This window comes from Lonchura striata, chromosome 1, assembly GCF_046129695.1.
Source record: "Lonchura striata isolate bLonStr1 chromosome 1, bLonStr1.mat, whole genome shotgun sequence".
In the NCBI taxonomy this organism is placed as follows: Eukaryota; Metazoa; Chordata; class Aves; order Passeriformes; family Estrildidae; genus Lonchura; species Lonchura striata.
The window spans coordinates 116,473,577-116,494,007 of NC_134603.1; the positions used below are offsets into that span (position 1 = coordinate 116,473,577).

At 36.6% G+C, this 20,431-nt stretch overlaps 1 protein-coding gene across 12 annotated transcripts in view; it reads right to left on the minus strand.

Moving 5' to 3' along the window:
- RBMS3 (RNA binding motif single stranded interacting protein 3) overlaps positions 1-20,431 on the minus strand; it is a 703,155-nt gene that overhangs the window by 134,041 nt on the left and 548,683 nt on the right. For all 12 annotated transcript variants that reach the window (XM_031503883.2, XM_031503886.2, XM_077787027.1 and 9 more), the window contains 2 exons: positions 20,085-20,242; positions 9,138-9,217 (listed from right to left, as the gene is read on the minus strand). In XM_031503883.2, coding sequence (XP_031359743.1) covers positions 9,138-9,217; positions 20,085-20,242 — 238 coding nt within the window. The remainder of the gene's footprint in view (positions 1-9,137; positions 9,218-20,084; positions 20,243-20,431) is intronic.

Here is a 20,431-nt window from a genome sequence, read left to right on the forward strand (position 1 = left end):
TTCCAACTACCAAATTTTTCACATGCTCTGCCAATGAAAATGTCTTTGTTGAAAACTCTCTGTACCAGCCCTGATGGGACAAACCCTCCATAAGGCTGTCTGCCACCCAAGAGCATTTCAAAGCACCTCTCCTGGATATTTGTTAAGATACAGTGGGGCTTCAAAACATGTAAAAATTTCATACTCCAACTTTATTGGGACATCTGAAAAGTCCATTCCCAGAGGCTTCCACTTCTGGTTGAAATACAGATGCACAAAGAGCGTGTCAAAAAATATCTATTTGCACATTGTTAAGATTCAATAAAACTTTTTTGTTCAGCTTAGTTGGAATTTACAGGGTAAAGGTAAAGAAGATTGAAGTTTCTGACATAAATTTTTCTACATTTTGAATTTAAAAGTGTTGAATGTGTAAGTAAGTGGAAAAGTGGGAGGGAGGAGGAAATGAAGATTTCTTCTTTGAAAGGCCTGAAAGGGAAATAATTTTCCTTAGTTAAAAAAGCATGAGATCATGCAAACCACTTGCTGGGTATTATTATTATTGAGCATAACACACTATGAGCTCAAGTGGTTAGTCTGTGCTCAGCCTTGCTCAAGCTGGCTTTTTAAATGACTTTTAAACTAGTTGGCTCAGGTGTGACAGCACTATACTGCAGCAGTAGGGTCTGCAAAAAAGATCTACTCCATCATTTAAAGCATCCTGAAGGGACTAATAAAGTAACACAAGAGAGGAAGAAACAGGAGGAGTTGTGCCACTGCTGGCCACAGCTGATGCAAAAGCAGAATTGCTCCCTGAAATCTGAATCATGTACAAATAATTTTACAATGTGCCACATTGTTTCCTGCTCTGATTTCCATGTTTTTATTTATTTGCATTGCTTTGTTTTAAATTGCCAGCCCTTTAGACCTAAACAATCTGAAATTCAAGCTGTGAATCTTTCTGGCTCATAAATTTTGCCTGTCATAACACCTGTGCAACTCGTCTGTCTTGTCTTGGATTTTAGAAGTGCATCCAAGGAACAGCACTGTCCCTGGACCAGAAACTTGTCGACACTTCTCCTGCTGATGTATGAGGCAAGACAGAATTCAGTGCACACACTCAGCTGTGCTGGTTATGCAGCAGTAGCATACAGAAGGGGCTTCTATATTCTTAAACAAATATATCCACCATTTCCCATAAAGAGAATGGATTTTCTGAATTAGAAAATTTACATAGCCACCCTTTACAGCAAAAAATGCCCATGAGTTAAAAGAAAAAAGGAAAGTATATATTGAAATTTAGATAAACTGTGGGACAGCACATTGCCATTGGATATTATGAATGAGAAAGGAATGCAGTTCTCTGTTTATGCTGCAGACCTTTAGAAATCTTAGGAAAGATATGATAGGTGCTACTGTGGAAGGAAAAAAAAATAATCTTTTCTCATTTATATGCTACATTGTAATCTAACTTTCATTCTTATAAACCGAGTGGAAGATTTTAATCCAAACTGCAGTAATGCTATGTTTTACATCATGATCTGAATTACTGTGATATCACAAACAAACAGATCTTATGCATTTTTTTTTGTTATCTCTAGTTACAAAGTAACACAAAACCCCCAACCCTGTAAAAGATTTAACCTTAATTATACAGCTAGATTATAAAACTCAGTATTTGATCATATAGCTTTTTGAAATACAAAAAGATACAGTTATTTTCCTAGGAACTTACAGACCAGTACAAGATCAAATGAAACCCAACATAAGTATGAAGTACTTCAGATCTTTGACACTGTCCCCATCATCAATAACTTTATGTATTTTTGGAAAAACAGGCTTTAGATGATGGCAGCATTCTGTCTTCTCTCACCCAGCTTTCCTCGTGAGTCAAATTACATGGTTTAGCACTGATACATACCTCTTAATATCTTAAATACAAATTGGCTCAGCCTTCATTCCTCCAGGAAATTAGTGTGTACCAACTACTGGGGTTTAATGAATAAATAAATATGCCCATATCCTCCTAACCAAAGGGAGACTTTTTTGAACTAAATGGAAATAACATAAAATCTTGAATAGATAGGAATTTTTCTTTTTTGCTTTTTAGAAAAATAACACTTGCCGTTAAAGAATATACAATCTTGAAGATCCAAGGAACCTAGGAAATTGGAATGTATCTTTGCATCATGACATGGAAACATAAGATATGAAACCAAAAGCGCCTACAGCATTGTCAGCACAGTAAGGACAGCTGAAGGTTACATAAACTTAATTCTGAAGAAATTAAAAAAAAAAACAAAAACAAAAACAAAGGAGTTAAAGAGAGACAGCCCCATCTTGTTCAGTGGCACAAAATGACACACTTCACATTTGGAATTCTTAAGAATGCCATGAAGCAAAACAGGTATCATCAGATTTTAAAGGCTGTCTTTGGAAGTAAGGAAACTTTAAAAGTCCCAGAAACACTTGATTTCAAGTGTAGTCAAAAACTATTGGAAATCTATTGCTGAAGAGTTGGTACATGTTAGATTAACTACAAATGATGTTTGACCAAGAACTGCAAGGAGGGTAAAGCCAGGAGTCTGTGCTGGTGGTGTTTGATGGCTCTGAGTCTAAAAGGGAGGGCAGAACATGGAGCAGTGATGGGGTTTTGGCCACATAATAGAAGCCTGCATGAACCAAAAACCAAAGTCACTGACATCTAAAGAGGGACCTGCTTTCTAAACAAAAGGTTTTATATTTCCCATTAAACTCAGTACCCATTCTCTGGTTTCTTGGTTAGAAAGCCCATCTTTATTACTATCTTCTGCAAAGTCTGTGTCATCTTAAACACATGAGATCTGAAAAATTAAACTATTTCCCAAGGGACACTCTTCTGAGAGCTGTACACACCACCCAGGCACCTCTTAACATCCAACAGAATCCAAGCAAAAGGTCCCCAGAGCCCATTCTGCATGGAGCTGTTTGTCAGAGAGACCTGAGCTTGGGACAGCACCTGCACATTGCTGAGGGCATGGGGAGCACATGGGGCCCAAAACAGGACAGGGGTTACAGAGGCCTCATGGTCACCACCAAGACTCAAGCAGGAGTTAAAGGATTTTAACTATTTGTCAAAGATGAAGACTTGGAAAGAAGACGAAACCAACAGAAGTTAAAAAGAGTATTCAGAGGGTTTGCAACATAAGAGAAATTTCTGCTAACAATGAGCTGAGTTTGTGTATTTATGGAGCACAGAAAGTGAAAGATAGCAGCAATTCCATAAAAAAAATATTACAGCCAGAAATTGGAAACAAGAAAAATAAATAGAAAATTTGTTAAACTGTTACTTTTTATGAAGGTCTTTCCAAGGATCATATTTTCTGATACAACGAGGAAGAATTTATATAGTGCTGTCAGCAGATAACAATTTACAAAGTATTTACAAACCTGAATTCCTAGAATTCAGGTAGATAACATAAAAGATTCAGATAACATTAATATCATATAAATGAAAGGAACTGAGAATACAAGTGAGAGAATTTGGGGATTTTGAGTAAAGAAAATTTTTGAGGATAACAACATGTAGAAGATAACCTTCCTTTTAAATTAGTTTTACTGAATATTACCAGTAGAAAATCTAGCAGAATCTCCTTTATTCTGAGTTCTCTGTAGCATTCAACAAATGTTTCAAGATATTTACAAACCAATATCTGATTTACAGATTTGGATGCTGTCCTAACTAGTTTAAAATGTCAAAAACATATACATGTATCCAAACAGCTATGCAAATGTCCCAAGAAGAAATATTTGGAAGAGTTTTTCAGTGTTTTGTCTATACAAATGAATGGAGAATTAAATAAAAAAAGGATAAAGTACCAAGAGACATGGTCTAGAAAGCTATCAAAGAAAACATTTTAAGTTTATTCACTCAGAAAAACAATTTACAGCATCACTAATGAGAAACAAGATAGTATTTGTTCATATACTAAGAGAAAAACAGTGGAAAATGTTGCTAATATCCAGTACACAGTTAACCCTCAACTGGAATACTATTCCTTCATCACCATTTCAAGCACAATATCCTAGAAAACATGTTGCTCTAAATAGAGTAGTCTAGGTTCTAAGCCTACTTCTCTGAAGCAAACGTTAACTATTTTAATTTACTCTCTGTGGTGCAAGAACCTGAGAGATTTCCTAAGAGAAATATTTAAACTAAGGAGAGAGGCAGAAAATATAAATTGATTTTGATGAAATGAGTCAATAAAAATGCAGTGCTTGGAACACTCTCAAGAAGAAAAAATAAGAAGTAATGATTAAAGCAAGATATGAGATATTTTCAAATAAATGTATTGTTGCACATATAATTTGTTTCTATTTAAGAAGTTTTACTCTAGTAAAAGTCAGTATAAAAATGATGTGATCATGTGTTACTTGTGGGGTTCTTAATGTCCACAAGGATAATAATTCCCTCTTCTTTCTTTTTGTCAGATATCTGTAATTAAATTAGCAATAAGAAAAGGAAGATTATTGACCATCTAATGTAGCATTCATGTGTCTCACTTGCTTTAAATTTTCTCTGAGAAAGTGACTGGCCCAATGTCCTCTGACAATTCAAATGAAATTTAGGAAGTACTATAACAACTAGAAAATGCTGTGATGGAGTATAATGGACATATCAGAGGACAATTACTGCAATTGAGTCTTGTTCCTGTGAAATTCCCGAAAAAAGTAAGAACTTGGTAAATTTTTGCATTCATTGAGAAAGAGAAAATTTAGTTATTTAAAAACATCCAAGGATACCAGGACAAAACCAAAAACCGTGTCAATATCATACCCTAAACTTGCCCATTCAAACAGAAGCCAATTTGTCACTGAGAGACAAGCTAGGAATTTTTAATTTAATCCAGTGATTGCAAAATGTCAAAAATTAGCAGGATTTCATATGAAGTCTCCTATTCACCATCAAAAATATATGCAGCACAGAAAGACTGAGAGAGAGCTACCTGCATTATTAGTAGTGCTCTTCACATCTCAATGGAGATGTAGAGCAATACCGGATTCATTTGCTAACTTTCAGCGTGGCCACACAGGGCCTATACCATTAGTTTCCCATGAGGCTGAATTCTCTATAGGATGAAAACATACCCACTAGGCTGTGTAGGTCTATTTATCTCAGGAAAGCAGTGCTAATAAAGGGAAAACAAAAAAACCTCTTACAAATAAGACCCACTAAAATAATAATCACTCAAAGACACTCAGAATATTTATGAAGTTGACATGGAATCTGCCAAGAATTGAGATTCTGCAGATTTCTGGAGATGACTGTACTCTCTCAATCTGAAAGAAATGCGAAGACATTAACTAATTATTTATGGAACAACCAATTATTTTGTACAGTAAATCTAAGACTGAATATCATAAAATGCTTATTAGTTAAGCTAGCAAGAGAGTGGAGCAATTACTTCTGGAATGGAATGAAGCCAAGGAGTTGTAGGGAGAAGAACACTTAACGAGAATGATTCACTAACACAGACACAGGGATGCTCAATTTACTTAGTCACTATACAACTGCCCATCAAAATGTTTCAAGAGACAGAAAGTTACCTTTACATTGTGACTGGGTTGAAGCAGAAGGGTCTGGAGATACAAGTGCTCAGTTCTACAATTTTTAAGAAACAACAGACAGTGACTGAAGTTATAAAGTCAAAGAAGGACAGATATCTTGCCTTCAGAAGGTACAGAGGACAGAGCCTCCAAAGTGCCCTGGATGCCCTCCTTTCCTTCCAGTTGAACACTGCTTTCCTGCTGCATTGTTGGCCTGAGCTAGCTTAGATGTGTGACTCTTGGCTAGGCTCAAACATCCAGGTACACGGCACTTATTCTCTTGTAACTTTTTTCTAACTTACAAGAACAATAAAAAAAACCCGAAACCCAACAACAACAAAAACCACATTTAAAAAATTCAATTGAATGAACATCTCACTTGCCAAGGAAAAAAAACTAGTTGAAAAAGAGCTCTGTATTCAAAATTAATGTTTGCGATAGCTCTTTGGGAAGGTATAACTAAGTCAGGTAAGGTATAACTTTATTCTGGCATGAAAGCCAGAGCTATGGTGCTCAGTCTTTCTAATGGGTTGTTCAACATCACGTGAAAGTTACCTACTCCAGATCTTCCATCATGACTGGGTAACCAGGCAAAACTGCCCCCGCAGCACTATGAGCATTTTATCCTCTAAACATGCTAATCTCACAAACATATGTCCCACAGAATGTATGGTGACACATCACCAGGATCACATCTCAGGGAACCCAGAAGGGGATAATAGCAGGGATGGAGAAGAGCTGCCAAAATGATTTGTCTGGTCCATAATCCCACTGCCTCAGGCCAGTAGCATATGGCCAACACCCAGGTTGATTTCTGTCTTGAAGGACCTCATGCAACCTTCTATTAGCTGGTAAATCTGAACCAGAACGTTAGAGCTTAGATGAGAGATGTGGACAAAAATGCAAAAAACTCTTTCAGTTCACTGCTGCATCTGAAAGAAATCCATTTGAAAATCCAAAATCAATGTAATTTAACCCTAAAAGTATTGATCCATTTTCACTCTCATTAAGATCAGGCCTTTGAGCAGCAGAGGTTAGCAATAGATAGCGTTGCATATTTCTGTTAATGTTCTCTGGTTCTTTGTTTTTAAACTGATCTCCGTAAAGAGGTCACAGCAATAAACTACAGATGATTCTCCTTCTATGCCAATTACTGAGATGCTGGGAGGATCCTTTACACACTATAATTGTGATTTTCCAAGTACAGTAAGAGACTTGATTTTCCTTCCTGCTTCATGCAAGACACTTCTATTTTTGCTGAGAGGCTTAAATACAGGTTCATACCACAGATGTAGAAAGTGAGTACAAGCCTTAACAGGAATCTACAAGAAGAAAGTAAGAGTGAATAATTTTTTGCATATTTTTTGTAAATGATCCCTTGAATCGACCCCACTGCCAAGGTGGTTATGTGTGTTCTCTGGCTGCTTAAGAAGAAGAGGAATGAATACAACAAGTATTTTAATTATGAATTTAAAGAGTGCTCTACTCTAATAACAAGGCACAAACAGCCTCTTTTATGTGGACCAAATACGCTATGACAAGTTCTAACTATCTGGGTTCAGAGATAGAAAATCTGCCTCCCACAACTCAAGCACAAAATGAGATCTTACAGATACCTTGTGAATAGTTGAGTGAGTTCAGTTAATGGTTCAGTGACATTTTCCGAAGCTGCATTATGCTATATCTGCATCTGAACAGATAATCAGGTAAATTAAAACCCTTAATATAGTCACTTCCCAAATAATCCTTGCAACTAAATGCCATCTGACAACAACAATCATGAGAGGACCAGAGTATACAATCTTTTCACATGGACATCTTTTTTTCCTCAGGAAACTAAGAACTGATTCATATCCTTTAAGAAAGCATCAAAAATTATAGCCATTAACATTCAATTTCAGTGTATCTCTTGAAATAAGAGATAACAAGAAATAAATAACCATGCTGTCTTATCAAGACCCCTGTTTTGATGTACAACATTGTTCATGTTGAATACCCAGTACATTTCTGATTACTTAAAAATTTTAAAAAAGAAGAAAAAAGAAAATTATTTTCATTTTATAGTTTTCATTCTTTACCATGTAGCTTTTTGTCTCAAGCAGGCTTTGTAAGAATATTCTATTTTAAAACTGGGTTTACTGATGTGTCCTCTCTGAGACAACTGGGAATGTGACCACAGGCTTATACTGACAAAGCCAGCCTTACCAACTCCTTGCTATTCACACTCTTTCCATTGGGTGTTGCTATGATATTAAACAGATTACTGCTGGGATTCAAAGTGTGCATACAGAAAGGCAAGCCAAAGGTTCAAGTTCTCTGCCTATGCTGCTCAGCCCATTGCTCTACGCAACCCAAGTTTGTTGTACTTGACAAAGCTGGTGGTGTAATTCACTAGCTGGTGCTGAGAAAAATTGTCAGCGGTTACTTTTGAAAAAGCAGTCTTGATATGGAGTCTTGCAGCCTGTACTAAAAGCTTTATCTTCTTTCATGAAGGTGATCTGACTAAAATTTAAATGTACATTGCAGCACTCAATTACTGTACACTGTAGCTGTGCAGATGGCTTTCTTTTAAGTAGAGTATTTAGTACATCTTCTACATAAAGAACCAGGCAATGAATAAGAAAAAATTTAATGAAAGTAACCAAAAAAGGAAATAGTTTAGAGGAGGCTAGGGGAGAAAAAAAAGGGGGAGATAACAATTTAGGACACAATTCTTGCAAGAATTTCTTGCTCATTTAATGCAGCCCTTCAGAAAACCCAGAGGAGAAATTCTTTCAAATTTGTAGCCTTGGAGAGGTCTTGTCAAGCAGTAAATATCAAGCAACTGATCACTACACTTTGCATAGCTGACGAACACACGGATGATAGCTAAGGATTTGAAAGGCAAAATAATAGATGGAACTTGGCTTTCAATGTGACACGGACACACCAGTGAATGTGTTCTAAGGGTATTGTGAAAAAGTGTCAGGACTTCATTAAGTTATGGCAAGAAAAAATGATATAAAATAATATTTGAAACATCCTCAGTGTTAATAGCTACTGCTGTTAATACTGGTAGCTAGCAATACTGAGTGGTAACTGTGATGAATATAAAGCTGCTACAGCTTGAAATCCTGGATATTTAGTAATTGATAATGAAGCTGCTAGGCTTATATTGTTATATAAATTATATTTCTGGTTTGTTAGAAAATCATTGGCATTTAGTTATGTGGCCTCTATGCTAACTGGAGGGAAAAAAAACCCAAACCAAACCAAACAAAAACAAAAACAAAACAAAACAAACAAACAAAAAAAAAAACAAACAAAAAAACAACACTCAAAAGGAAAAAACACAATGAGACAACATGAATTTTATATGTTCTTAAATTCGCTGCTGTCAAGCACAAATGCTTAAAACATACAAACCTGGGTAAGGAAATGTTGCTGTGGGTCATAAAAGACAGGATTTAGCCAGGGAAGTTATATGCCGTCTTAGCAGGGGCAGTAATGTAGGACACTCTTGAGATAAATTCCAGTATTTCTGTATTCTAAACTCTTCAGTGAATTTTAAATTTCACAATGATGGCTAGACTTACCTGGTAGACCAGGTGGGGTTTTCAGATATTTGCCATTAAAATGTTGAATTACTACTTCACATTTTTCTGTAGACTCCATTCTGGAAAAGAGAAGAGAGTGGGATATGGGTAGAGGCAAAATGTGTTACTAGACTGTTACGGAAGCACTCAGTCAGCAAAAAAAAAAACAAAAAGCAGAAGGAGAAAAAAAGGACAAGCACAGATGCTGAGAGAAACCTTCAAAGCTGTTGTTGCTGATTTTTGCAGAGAAACTGGCTGAGCCCATTAGGACAGAGTGTGGCTCCTGAGGGGGACCTGCCACCCTCCCCACCTGCAGCTGCACTCCCAGCTGTGTTTGAGCCACAGCCCTGTCAGGGTACAGTCCCCTTCTGGCTCCAGGGCATCACCCTGAACAAGGACATCCTTCATGCTCTCACGTGCTGCTTGGGAAACCAATGGACACGTTTCTAGGCTCCTTGTGCACCCAAAATAACTTCAAGTGGCTTAAAGAAATGAATTGCAGGATTTAAAGAAGAATACAGAGGATTAAACAACATTATTATTAAGTATTACAATGTTAAGAAAACAACCTGCAAAGACAGGTTTTATAGTAAAAGCAAAGACAATGACTATCACAACATAAAGCTGAGTGCTGGGTGAAGACAGTAATTTATGTGTAGCAGAGGAAATGCCTTGCTGTTCATCCTCTATGAATTCAGAATAACTTTGAGCATTGAGTCATTAAAGCTTTAACATTGAATTGGTAAATGTATTTCTGGAGAATGGTTAGGTATACAATGTTGCTAGTCAAATCCCAAACCATAGTTATACGACTTTTGGGAACTCAGTATTGCTTCAGATCTTCTAAATTAACTGCATAAAAGTCCAGAAAAAGAGGTAACCTTGCTCCTGAGGGGGTTTAGAAACTTTGAAAAGAGGAAAGAGAGAAAAAGAAAGCTAGTAATATCCTAGAAAAGTTGCGTTTAAAAACGATGTTCAATGCTCCTTCAATACACTAGTACATGTCTCCAGGTATTCTCCACAAAATAACTCTGCTGACATATATATTGCTTACTTCTCACCTGTCTAGATCGTTTTAAAATGAATTTGTCCACTATCCTTGTCACACAGTTTGGGGAAAGAGTGGTTCACATACAACAGCAGTTTGTCTCCCAGGATGCAATTTTGACAGAGTCCAAAAAAACACACCCACCACAAAAAAACCCAAACAAACAACAACAAAAAGAAAACCCCAAAAAACCCTCTAAAAATCCTGCTTTCACATTTAATTCTTTGAGGAAGTCAGTCTATTGTCCAATTGTTTCAGATGAAATTAAAACTTTCCCCTTCCAGGTGGTATCACTGTGTATCAAGTGGGCTGGGCTATTTCTACAAGCACAAAGACAGTGACTTAGATTGTTCGCTTTGGCTTCATTCAGATTTAACTAAGCGAATGTCTGCGCTGAGCCTTTAGAGACTCTTGTCTCTGAAAGAATAAATGCAATAAAAGTCTGTTTTCTGTAGCTGCAGGCACTTGGTGTCAAACCATGTTATGTTGCACCACACAGCAGTGACAATTTCATTTTAATACATGGGGTACATTTTAACAAGCCAAAGCAATCCCTGCAAAGAATGCAATATATAAGCTGCCAAATGAAAGAGACTCAGTGCACTTCATGCGTTTTATGTGGGAAGAGAATAAAAGTGAAACCCACAGTGTTCTGGGATACAAAGCCCATAATTCGAATAGCACTCTGAAAAAGAATGTGCACATTTTCCTCTCAAGTTTCACAATTAACGGCTCTCAAATGCCATTGCTGGCTATCTGTAATCTGGCACACGCTTCGCTTGAAACCGACACTGGCATTATCGACTCAGCCTGAAAAGGCAGCACAATAGACAAAGCCCTCTATACATGTTCCCCTCAGATGTGTTGCTGCCTAACAACTGCATCCATCCTCTGCCCACCCCACCTGAGCCCTCGTGTGCTTTCTGCAGCTTCTGCCCGTGGGGGTGGCCTTTCCCCCCAGCCGAGCAGAGGCTGGCCAGGCAGCCACTCGCTAATCAGGCAGACGTACACTCCAGGGCCACCAAAACATGAATTATAATTGTCCACAATACCCCTTTGCTTAGAAATAACCCTTTCAAACTGAATTCTGCAGGATGATTAGCTCACTGACTGACTAGGCAAATTTAGGGGTACAAAGCAACCAGATACATTAGCAAAATTCTTTGATTCTTGATGAATCTTGCTGACCCTGGTTTTAGTTTAGTCAAAATTTTGACCAATATCAACAACTTATGCGCCAATGCTTATGGCAGGCACCTACACATGAGTTGAAGCTATCCACACACACAGATTCACACATTACTGATCTTCTTGTTTTTTTCCATAAAGATGAGCTGTATCTGAGCAGAGGTCCCAAAAATACATTTTCTTTAGGTCCACACTAATAAATTCCTCCTACTTTTCCTTCAGAAAGCTGCAGCACTCCTCTATTGTAGAATGTGCTTTGAATTATTCTTCTTATACAAGCTAGCAATGTTTCAAAATGTTGCTTGAGACTGGTATTTAATAAAAATATCACTAATGGAATTGTTGCATGTTAAAAGGTTTTCTGTAAAAAATGTCAGTTGAGCACAAATAAACTTGGGAGAAAAACACACTTAAATACATTTTTTAATTTAATACATTTTTTAATATTGGTATTCCTTTCATAATTTATAGAACAAAAATATTTAAAAATATAATGTTCTGGATAAAGATCCTAGATGCTTCAAAACTTTCTACTGAAGGATAGATATTCAACACTTGCTGGAAGGGGAAGGAAAACAGCTTCACATCATAATAGAAACTTGGTCTGATTAGATATTTGTGAAATATTACTTTCAGATTCCTTTCAATTGTATATTTTTGGTGTTGATCTTAAGAGGATCTAAGATAATAATTCATCTTTGAATGCAATTTGGAGATAACCATAATGCATGTAAATATTATTTTGAATCAGCAAATGCACTGCAGAAAAATAACAATTATCAAAGACATAGGATTTTATATTTTTAACAGGTACAGATAATGATATAAACCCAAAGGAACTAACAAAACCATGATAATTTATTTTTACTTGTGTCTATATATCTCCCAGTTAAGGAAACTGAGTTGTAAGGTTCCTAAATACAAAATAAGTAATGAGACTGTCTATATTCTATCAATTTGAAAAGAAGTAAATGTTTTAAAATCTGAAGAATGTTTTTATAATTTTTTTCTAGCTATATTTTGTAAACTAAAGATAATTCGATAAGAAAAGTAAAAGAAATCCAAACAAACTTAAACAGTGGATGCTTAAACAAACATCAGAACCAGATAATTTGATCTTCAAATTTTGGTGTTAAATATTTACTTTATATAATTTTAAATTTTTTTATTATATAATAATAATAAATTATTTTATAGTATAAAGTTTATATTACATATCTCTCTACAGACCACAATGGTACCAAAGTAGTCATTATGTGTTGTTAGAAATAATAGGGAACATTTAACATGAACAAGAAGAGAAGAAGAGAAAGAAAAAAGAGAAAATAAAAATTATTTTAACCCCCTACCTAAAGCTCTCATACATGCTTATTATAAAGATTGATGCAGTGTCAAAAACAACTTAATATGATTTTTATATACGGAATACCATAGTAATTACATAATTATTACCTGAGAAATATTCAGTACCATGTAATTACCACTTAGTGGAAAAATGTGGGTTTGGTTTACATATATTGTATAGTCACTTTTCTTAATAATAATAATATAAATTAGAATCAGGGCTATATTTTTTTATATCCAAAATAAATATTTAAAGATGAAATTGTTACTACCACATTTATGTTATGATCAACATAATAATATTGTTTACATTTACAAGAATGGGTATAATAAATCTTTGATAGCAATGTTTCCTTACTATTTAAGGCATTTTGCAAAGATGGAAACAGGTAGGTAGTACAGTGAGGGGAACCCAAAGAATGGAGACCACAGTTAGAATACACACCAGAGAACTGAATTTCTTTAGCATATCAAGAAGATGATTAGAGGGGCAGTCTGATAGCATTGCGTAAGTACCTTTGTGGGGAGAAAAAACTAGGGAATAAGGACTTCTGTCAAAATCTGTGGAATTGATGATTCCGAGATTGTAGAAAATCTCTATCTGCCCCATTGCCAAAGAAGAAGTCATAATTCGTCTGTGCTGGTTTTCAAGGTTGTTTATTCTTGCTTATCTCTAACATGTTCTGCTGCCCTGCCACAGGTCTGTGCTGCAGGGCAGCATGTGGGGCTCTGCCCCTCAGTGGGATGTTACAAACATATACCAGAAACTACCTGTGCTATATTTACAATAATGTGCCAATATCTATCATCTATGTTGAACAGTGTGTCCCCAGCCTAAACCAATAGAAAAATGCCAACACTGCAGTGAAACATGGAGGGTTATGAAGAAGAAGAAAAAGGACAAGACACGCTCAATTTCCTCCATCTTGTCCCATTTGGACCCCTATTCTAGAATCCTAAAATTTTACTTTTGCACCCGTGCCACACTTAATTATTACTTATATCAAACACTCAGAGCTTGTAATTCATCCTGTGAGATTGAAAACTTTTCCATGGACAGAGATCAGAGACAGTGTCTCTCGGGGCTCTATACAAGGGGGTTCCTGACCCCCTGCTAGGGTTCCAGGCCTTCCAGGGCAGCCAGAGGGAAGCTCTGGATTCCCACAGACTTATTTAATTTTCCTGAAAAAGTTGTGACAAGAACCAGATACATTCAAAACAGAAATTAGGCAGAAACATTTAACTGCAAGGAAGATGATCCACTGGCAAATATTAGCTAGCAAATTGGTGGTCCTTTTTTTCTGGTTGATGTCTTAGAATAATTTCTGAAAGTCTTATTTGATTAAGATATGAGCATTATCTCAATATTAGGTAATGGGTAGTATTTCAACTTCCTAGGATACAAAATATGTGAGGCAAAATGATCTTCAGTTCTCAAATACTCTAAAGAGTATCTCTAAACAAGATAGTTTTGATTATCATGAGGTTTCCTATGTATTTCATCCTTCCACGGAAACACATTCACAAGTTTTTAAATTTATTTTGCTAATTTAATTCCAGGCATTCTAAAACCCTGATGTGGCTGCAACATGATTTCCTCCTTCCCTGTAACAGACTTAGATATCTTGTCTCCCCAGCTTTTCAGTCAGTAAGAGATAGCTTCAAGATGTTTGTGCTTTTTGGTTTGAATCCATTTTATGTTGGAAAAAAGTTATTCCCTTTGCCACTCACAGCCTAAGAAGACATTTATTTTGACAAGTTCTCCTCATGGCTCACAAATTACGTCTTTTCCCAACACGTCTTACCTGTATATTCTTCAACTGTCTGCTTGAAAAACAGGAGGTTGTTCACTTTCTCGGATAAATATAAAAAAATCTACAGAAACCACTCTTTTCCTCTCGAGTTGTGGTACATTCTATACCTTGTAGCACCACCCATTATGTCAAGGTGAGCTGCCCAAGTATCTCTGCACTACAGTATCTGTATTTACAGCACTCTCCATAGAGAAATCTCTTTGGGTCAGAAGAAATAAATTCATTACACTTATATTATCCTGAAAACCTCTCAAAGATTAACAGCTTCCTTAAAGGAAAAAAAAAACCAAAAAACAAAACAACATAGAAATTAAAGGCTCATCTCTCTCATTTTACTTCAGTGGAAACGAGCATAACAATTTCTCCTGAAATCCATGCAGAGTTTCTATAAATAGAATAATGATCTTGTGATGGCTCAAAATCTCGTTTCCTAGTTTTTGTTGCTCCCTTTTAGTTGCCGAGTTTAATATTGTTTCCAAAGACTAAATTTAAAAATGTAAAATGGGGACAAGCAGGAGATAAGTTCAGTAAAAAAGATAAAAAAAAGCAAAGAAAAGCAGCCCATTAGAATCTTTTCCAGAAGAATAAGGTAGGGAAAAGATGAGGATGAAGCCCAAACTCCCAATAGCAGAGTGTTTAAATGCCTCACTACAGACTCCTAGCTAGGTCACAAAGGGATGGAAGCATCTCCCTGATGTGTACCTTTGCTCTGAAGTGACAGCTAATTGAGAATCTCTTGACTTTGGTCATTTGCTGGGAACAGCATCATAGCATTCTTTTATGACCATTTGTGTTGTACACATTTTCTCGTGTGACTGGAACAGAATAGTATGAACACACAGTCATTTCCACCTAGACCTAGGCTGATTTATGCTACTGTCTTCACAGTCTCAGGTTAAGTATTATACTGGTGCCTGCCAGCAATGCAATACTTGACTGTCTGACTGTCAGCATTTCCATCATAAATTTCTGTTTTCAGAAGCTTATGACTTAGTTGTAAAATGTCGCTTGTGGGAGGAATCTTGCAAGGTCGTTTTAAGTTACAAGACATCAAACAAAATAAAAAAGTTAGTGGTTTCTAACTCTTTCTTTGCACTTTATCATTTAAAAGGACCTATAAAATGCTTGTTCTGCTGTTCAGCTGAGTGTGACAAGCCTGTGTATGGTATTATTAATACTACTATCTCCTTAGGGAAGATACTTAAATAATACTTGAATGGTATTTTATTGTGGGGTTATAAAAAGCAATTTTTATTTCATTGATTCAGTGTTACTAGTTAAGTCCTTCCCCAAGGTGTATACCAATATCTCCTTGCTCCCTTTGCCCAAGACCAAGGAGTTCTTCAATTAAACTCACAGTACCTCAGGCTTCGATTATGCAAATCACTCAGCCAAATTATCTGGTGGCTCCCAACTTTCCAACTTCCTCTCTCATCACCTTTCAGAGCTGCATATTCATTTTCATTTTATGGAGTCACATTGATATTCGTCTAAGGATCCTAATCCATCTGTCCTTCCCTGGAGTTTGCTTGTCCCTGCTTCTTCCTGAAAGTGCGGCTTCATGCCTGACAATTTTCTTAGGGATGTACAAAGTTCAGCAAAATTTTCTAGGTTGCAACAGTTGACAGAGGGTCTCAGAGACAGATCTCCACACACATCTCCTCACCACCCTGCAGTGTTGCTCGGAGGCTTTTTCAGGGAGGCCTTTCAATGGAAATGTATCACCATAAGCATTGGAATATTTTCCAAATATCACACAAAGTCTTTGAAGCATGTTTGGGATTTCCAGTTTCACCTGAGATATTAAATTATAAATCAATTTCCTGGCTAAAATGTAGAATGTGACAGATCATTCTTCTGACTGAAAGTAGGAATGATCCTTAGACTATCTAAGCCTGTACTACCATCCCAGATGAGGGATTTATTCAAGCTAAATTACAGCACCTTTTCAACCACCTTCAATTATACCCTTGAATGAGGAAGAACAAAGCACTTTTCCTCTTCACAAATGCATCCCTAAACTGCCTGAATGTTCTTTATCCCCTGCTGCTGCTGACACTTCTGTCTCCAAAGTAGCAACATCACTGATCCTCAGAAATCTCTCTCTAAATATTCCTCATAACAAAACAGCAGCACTGTTTTGCCTCTATTTTCCACTAGTGCTTTGCCTCCACTGTGATTTTGTCATTCCTGTATCTTCCCACACCTTAACATCTGGAATTCATCCTCTCTGGGCCTGTGGAAATCCAGTTCTTCCAGCACATACAGTTACCTCTTTATAAGTGGCAATAATTCTTCAGGATAAAGGGAAATATTTCCCTCCATGCTCTCAATACCTTCCCCTATCCAGTAGTTCCAGCCTCCCTCAAAGACCTTCTTACTATCTCTTATCTGCTTTTTACTCATACCATCAACAACACTACTAATGTTTGCCAAACTCATAAGATAACAACTTTAAAATTATTTCTTGAAATAAGTCTTCAAATTCAGTTTCTGTGGATTTCTTTCCATTTTGGGTTTTTTGTTTGCTTGTTTGTTTGTTTTCTGTTTTGAATTGTTTTGTTCTCTTTCATCTTGCTGATTTTTTTTTTTTAAGGATGAAGGACTATGATTTTGTTCTAAGCTCTGAAGAATGCACTTACACTTTTTAAATGAAAGATCAGCTGCTGAAATTATTAGACAACTCCCAGCAACAGGTATTTAAGAGAAACACCTACAAATTTAAGCATTTTGATGAAATTCCATGCAAGGGCATCACAGTGTCATTTCCTCTTTTAACAGGCAATCTTACAAAAGACTGAACTTAAAGCTTCACATCCAAAGATGTGCCTCTTTTTTTCCAATATCCTACTTCTAGTAAACATTTATGTCCCCTTCTATTTCTTATTCCTCTCTCTGCTCTAGGATAGGCTGTGCATAGTCTCAGCTTCTGCTTGCCATTGTCAACAGAAACACCCCTGACAAAACACCACAGCAGCATGAGCCCTGTGGAATGCCAGCCCCCAAGGAGAGTCTGGAGGCAGGTAATATGGCCTGGAAGTAAAAAGCATGGGGCAGGGGCAAAGCAGAGGCAGATGTGTAGAGTTTATAGAATGGATTGGCTTTTATGAAGCCACAGTCAAAGTCTAAAGTTTCCCTTCTCTGGCCCCTTGCTCATAACTCTCCTCCCCAAAATCTCCCCTGGAATATACCCAGGCATAGTTGGCTCAGGCCACAGTGAAATGCTCTGGAAAGATTCAGGAAAATCTGTTCAGTTGCTTTTGAAGGATGCAAAAGAGAGGAAATTGTTTCACGGCTTGACTTTCACTCAGAGCTAGTTTTGTACACACATACTCTAAGGGAGGCTGTTAATGTCACCAGATATCTGATGGCATAAGATAATTTTGACCCAAGAACATTTGAAGTTCTCCAGATTATAAATGATTGAGTAGCCACCTACAGTACTATAAAACTGCTAATCATACCCATTTAGAAGAAAAATCTGACAATAGCTGCCTACCTTCAGCCTTCTGATTGCTTTTTGAATGAATATACTTATTTTGAGATTGACTATTTCCATGATTGGGCAGACTCAGAAAGTGACTTTTAATCATCATAAAATGTAATTAATAACTTCAAAACATCACATTTCAAAATTGCTGGATGCTGCATCATTTCAGAATATGCAAATTTAACTTTTTCTCTGGTGCTTCTATGGCTCTGTTTAGAGCTATGCTAGGCATCATGTTACATTCCACAGGCAGGCAAGATATACTGTGATAAAAAATCCCAGATCAGAATAGCCAGAATCCTCACCTAGGGTGCTGATTTGGACTTCTAAAATCTTATTTGGACTGGAAATCCAGCTTCCATCCCCTATCTATACTGCCTTGGTAGCCATTCATCATGTGCTCATACAATAGGTATACTAGAATGAAGCGTTCATGACTATAAGCAAAACTAAACAAATTATCAACCTGTTTGTTTTGACATACAGGAAAAAGATACCAGATAGCACTTCTTTACAAAAAGAAAGTCAGCTGGTTATGTAATTAAATATTGTACTGATAATTCTGCAAAGACAGGAGTCAGCATTTAACTGTGGTTCTAAATTCCTGGATTAACTTTAGCCTCATTCAAATCAGTGGGAGATCTGCTGTATACTTTGATGGAGGTTTTAATCTACTGTCATTGACATGGTGAATTACACAACCTACAAGTTAGATCATTAAAGGGTCCCTGAAATATGTTCCATAATTAAATACATTTTCACAAAGTAAGTCAATTTTCAAAAATGTGAGTTTATCCATGACTTAGACTAATCTATATTTAGTGAGCTAGAAAAAATCATGCTATTATCTGCAAGAATGCACAAGGAACAGTGTGCCATCTTTCAGCATAAATGTTTTGCCTTTGCCCATTGAATTCAGACAATATTATCTAAATATTTTTTGTGCATGACAACCTTGCACATCAAGGACTGAGGTAACACTACAATGTCACTTTTTTTGAAAGCTAACTTTTTATCACACAGTACCTGATTTCACTCAGTGGTATTATGGCAGTAACAGAAGTGCCAAGATATGATGGATTTCAGAGAAATTTGCAAGATGAAGAAGTTATTTTGCCTCCCCTACAAAGCACAGTGTTATGAATATTCTGTAGAAACAATGATCTGGGATTTTTTCCCCTATTTCTTTTGAAGCAGAAGACCGATTTGCAGCAGAATTGCAAATTTCTCTTCTTATTTGTTTTTTCAATACCTTTCTATATATAGCATTCTATTTCTTGGCTTTTGAAAAGAAAACTATTTGATTTGAGAATGTTTCAAGCTGAAGAGAATCTATGTAAATATTCCCTGAGAGTAAACATGGAGCCCTGTCTATCTGTACTAACAATGAAATACATGGTAATAATATGTTGCCCATTCTGTCTAAAATGTCTGACTACCCCATAAGGGCTTGTTCTATGCAAATATTTCTTCTAAAGCTTTTTTCACAGCTTCAGTTCAAGAAAGCTGCAGCTTTGAAGGAAGACACGTTTCTTCAGTTACAGTTCCTACCCTTTGCTCTTCCAGCTGCTAAGTTTACTTTCTCCTGTTGCAAAATCTTTGTCAAATATTTAAACAGTTTCATAGAATAGTTTGGGTTGGAAAGGACCTTAAAGACTATCTAGTCTCTCTCCAGATTTTTTACAACACCCATTCAAGTACTAAAGGCTGCAATAAGTTTCATTCCCAGGATCTCCTAAGCATAGGCCTTGGCTTCTTTACCAAGTGTGTGCTTTTTGCTGTAGGACATTTTTTATTACCTGAGCTTGATCCTGAATGGATAGCTCACAATTCCCAGCCATTTTTATTTACATATACCTACACAGAATGAACTAGTTTTTAGAGCAATGAAATGAACATCCTTCCTCACTGGCATTTCCTGCTGGAAAGAATGGACATAATCTGATAAAGGTGCTACTCTGCATTTTCCATAGCTGTGAGACTTCAGAGCTACAGAACAGACAGCAATTGCAAAGCACCAAAGGTGAAAAAGCGCACATGAAAAGTAAGAGCAAAGGTTTCACCTGGCAAAGCCGACTCCTCTGCTGACTCCATTCGCATCTCTTAATATTCTGGTGGAAATGACATGTCCAAAGGGTTTCAGCATATTCTCCAGTTCCTGCTCATCCATGGACACGGGTAAATTTGAGATGTATAGATTTGTGGGATCTTGCTCTTGTTGCTGTGACAAAATAAGAGAAATAGCCTCAGTTAGGCTTAACACACTAGAATAGCTTATGGCTCATATAATAGGGCTAGTCAAAATAGGACCAAGCCAAGATTTCATAGCTGCATTAGAAGAAAAGCTGGGTAATCTTTTCATGATGGCAACATATTTGTCAAATTTCTGCAAACTCTCATGCATGTGCTT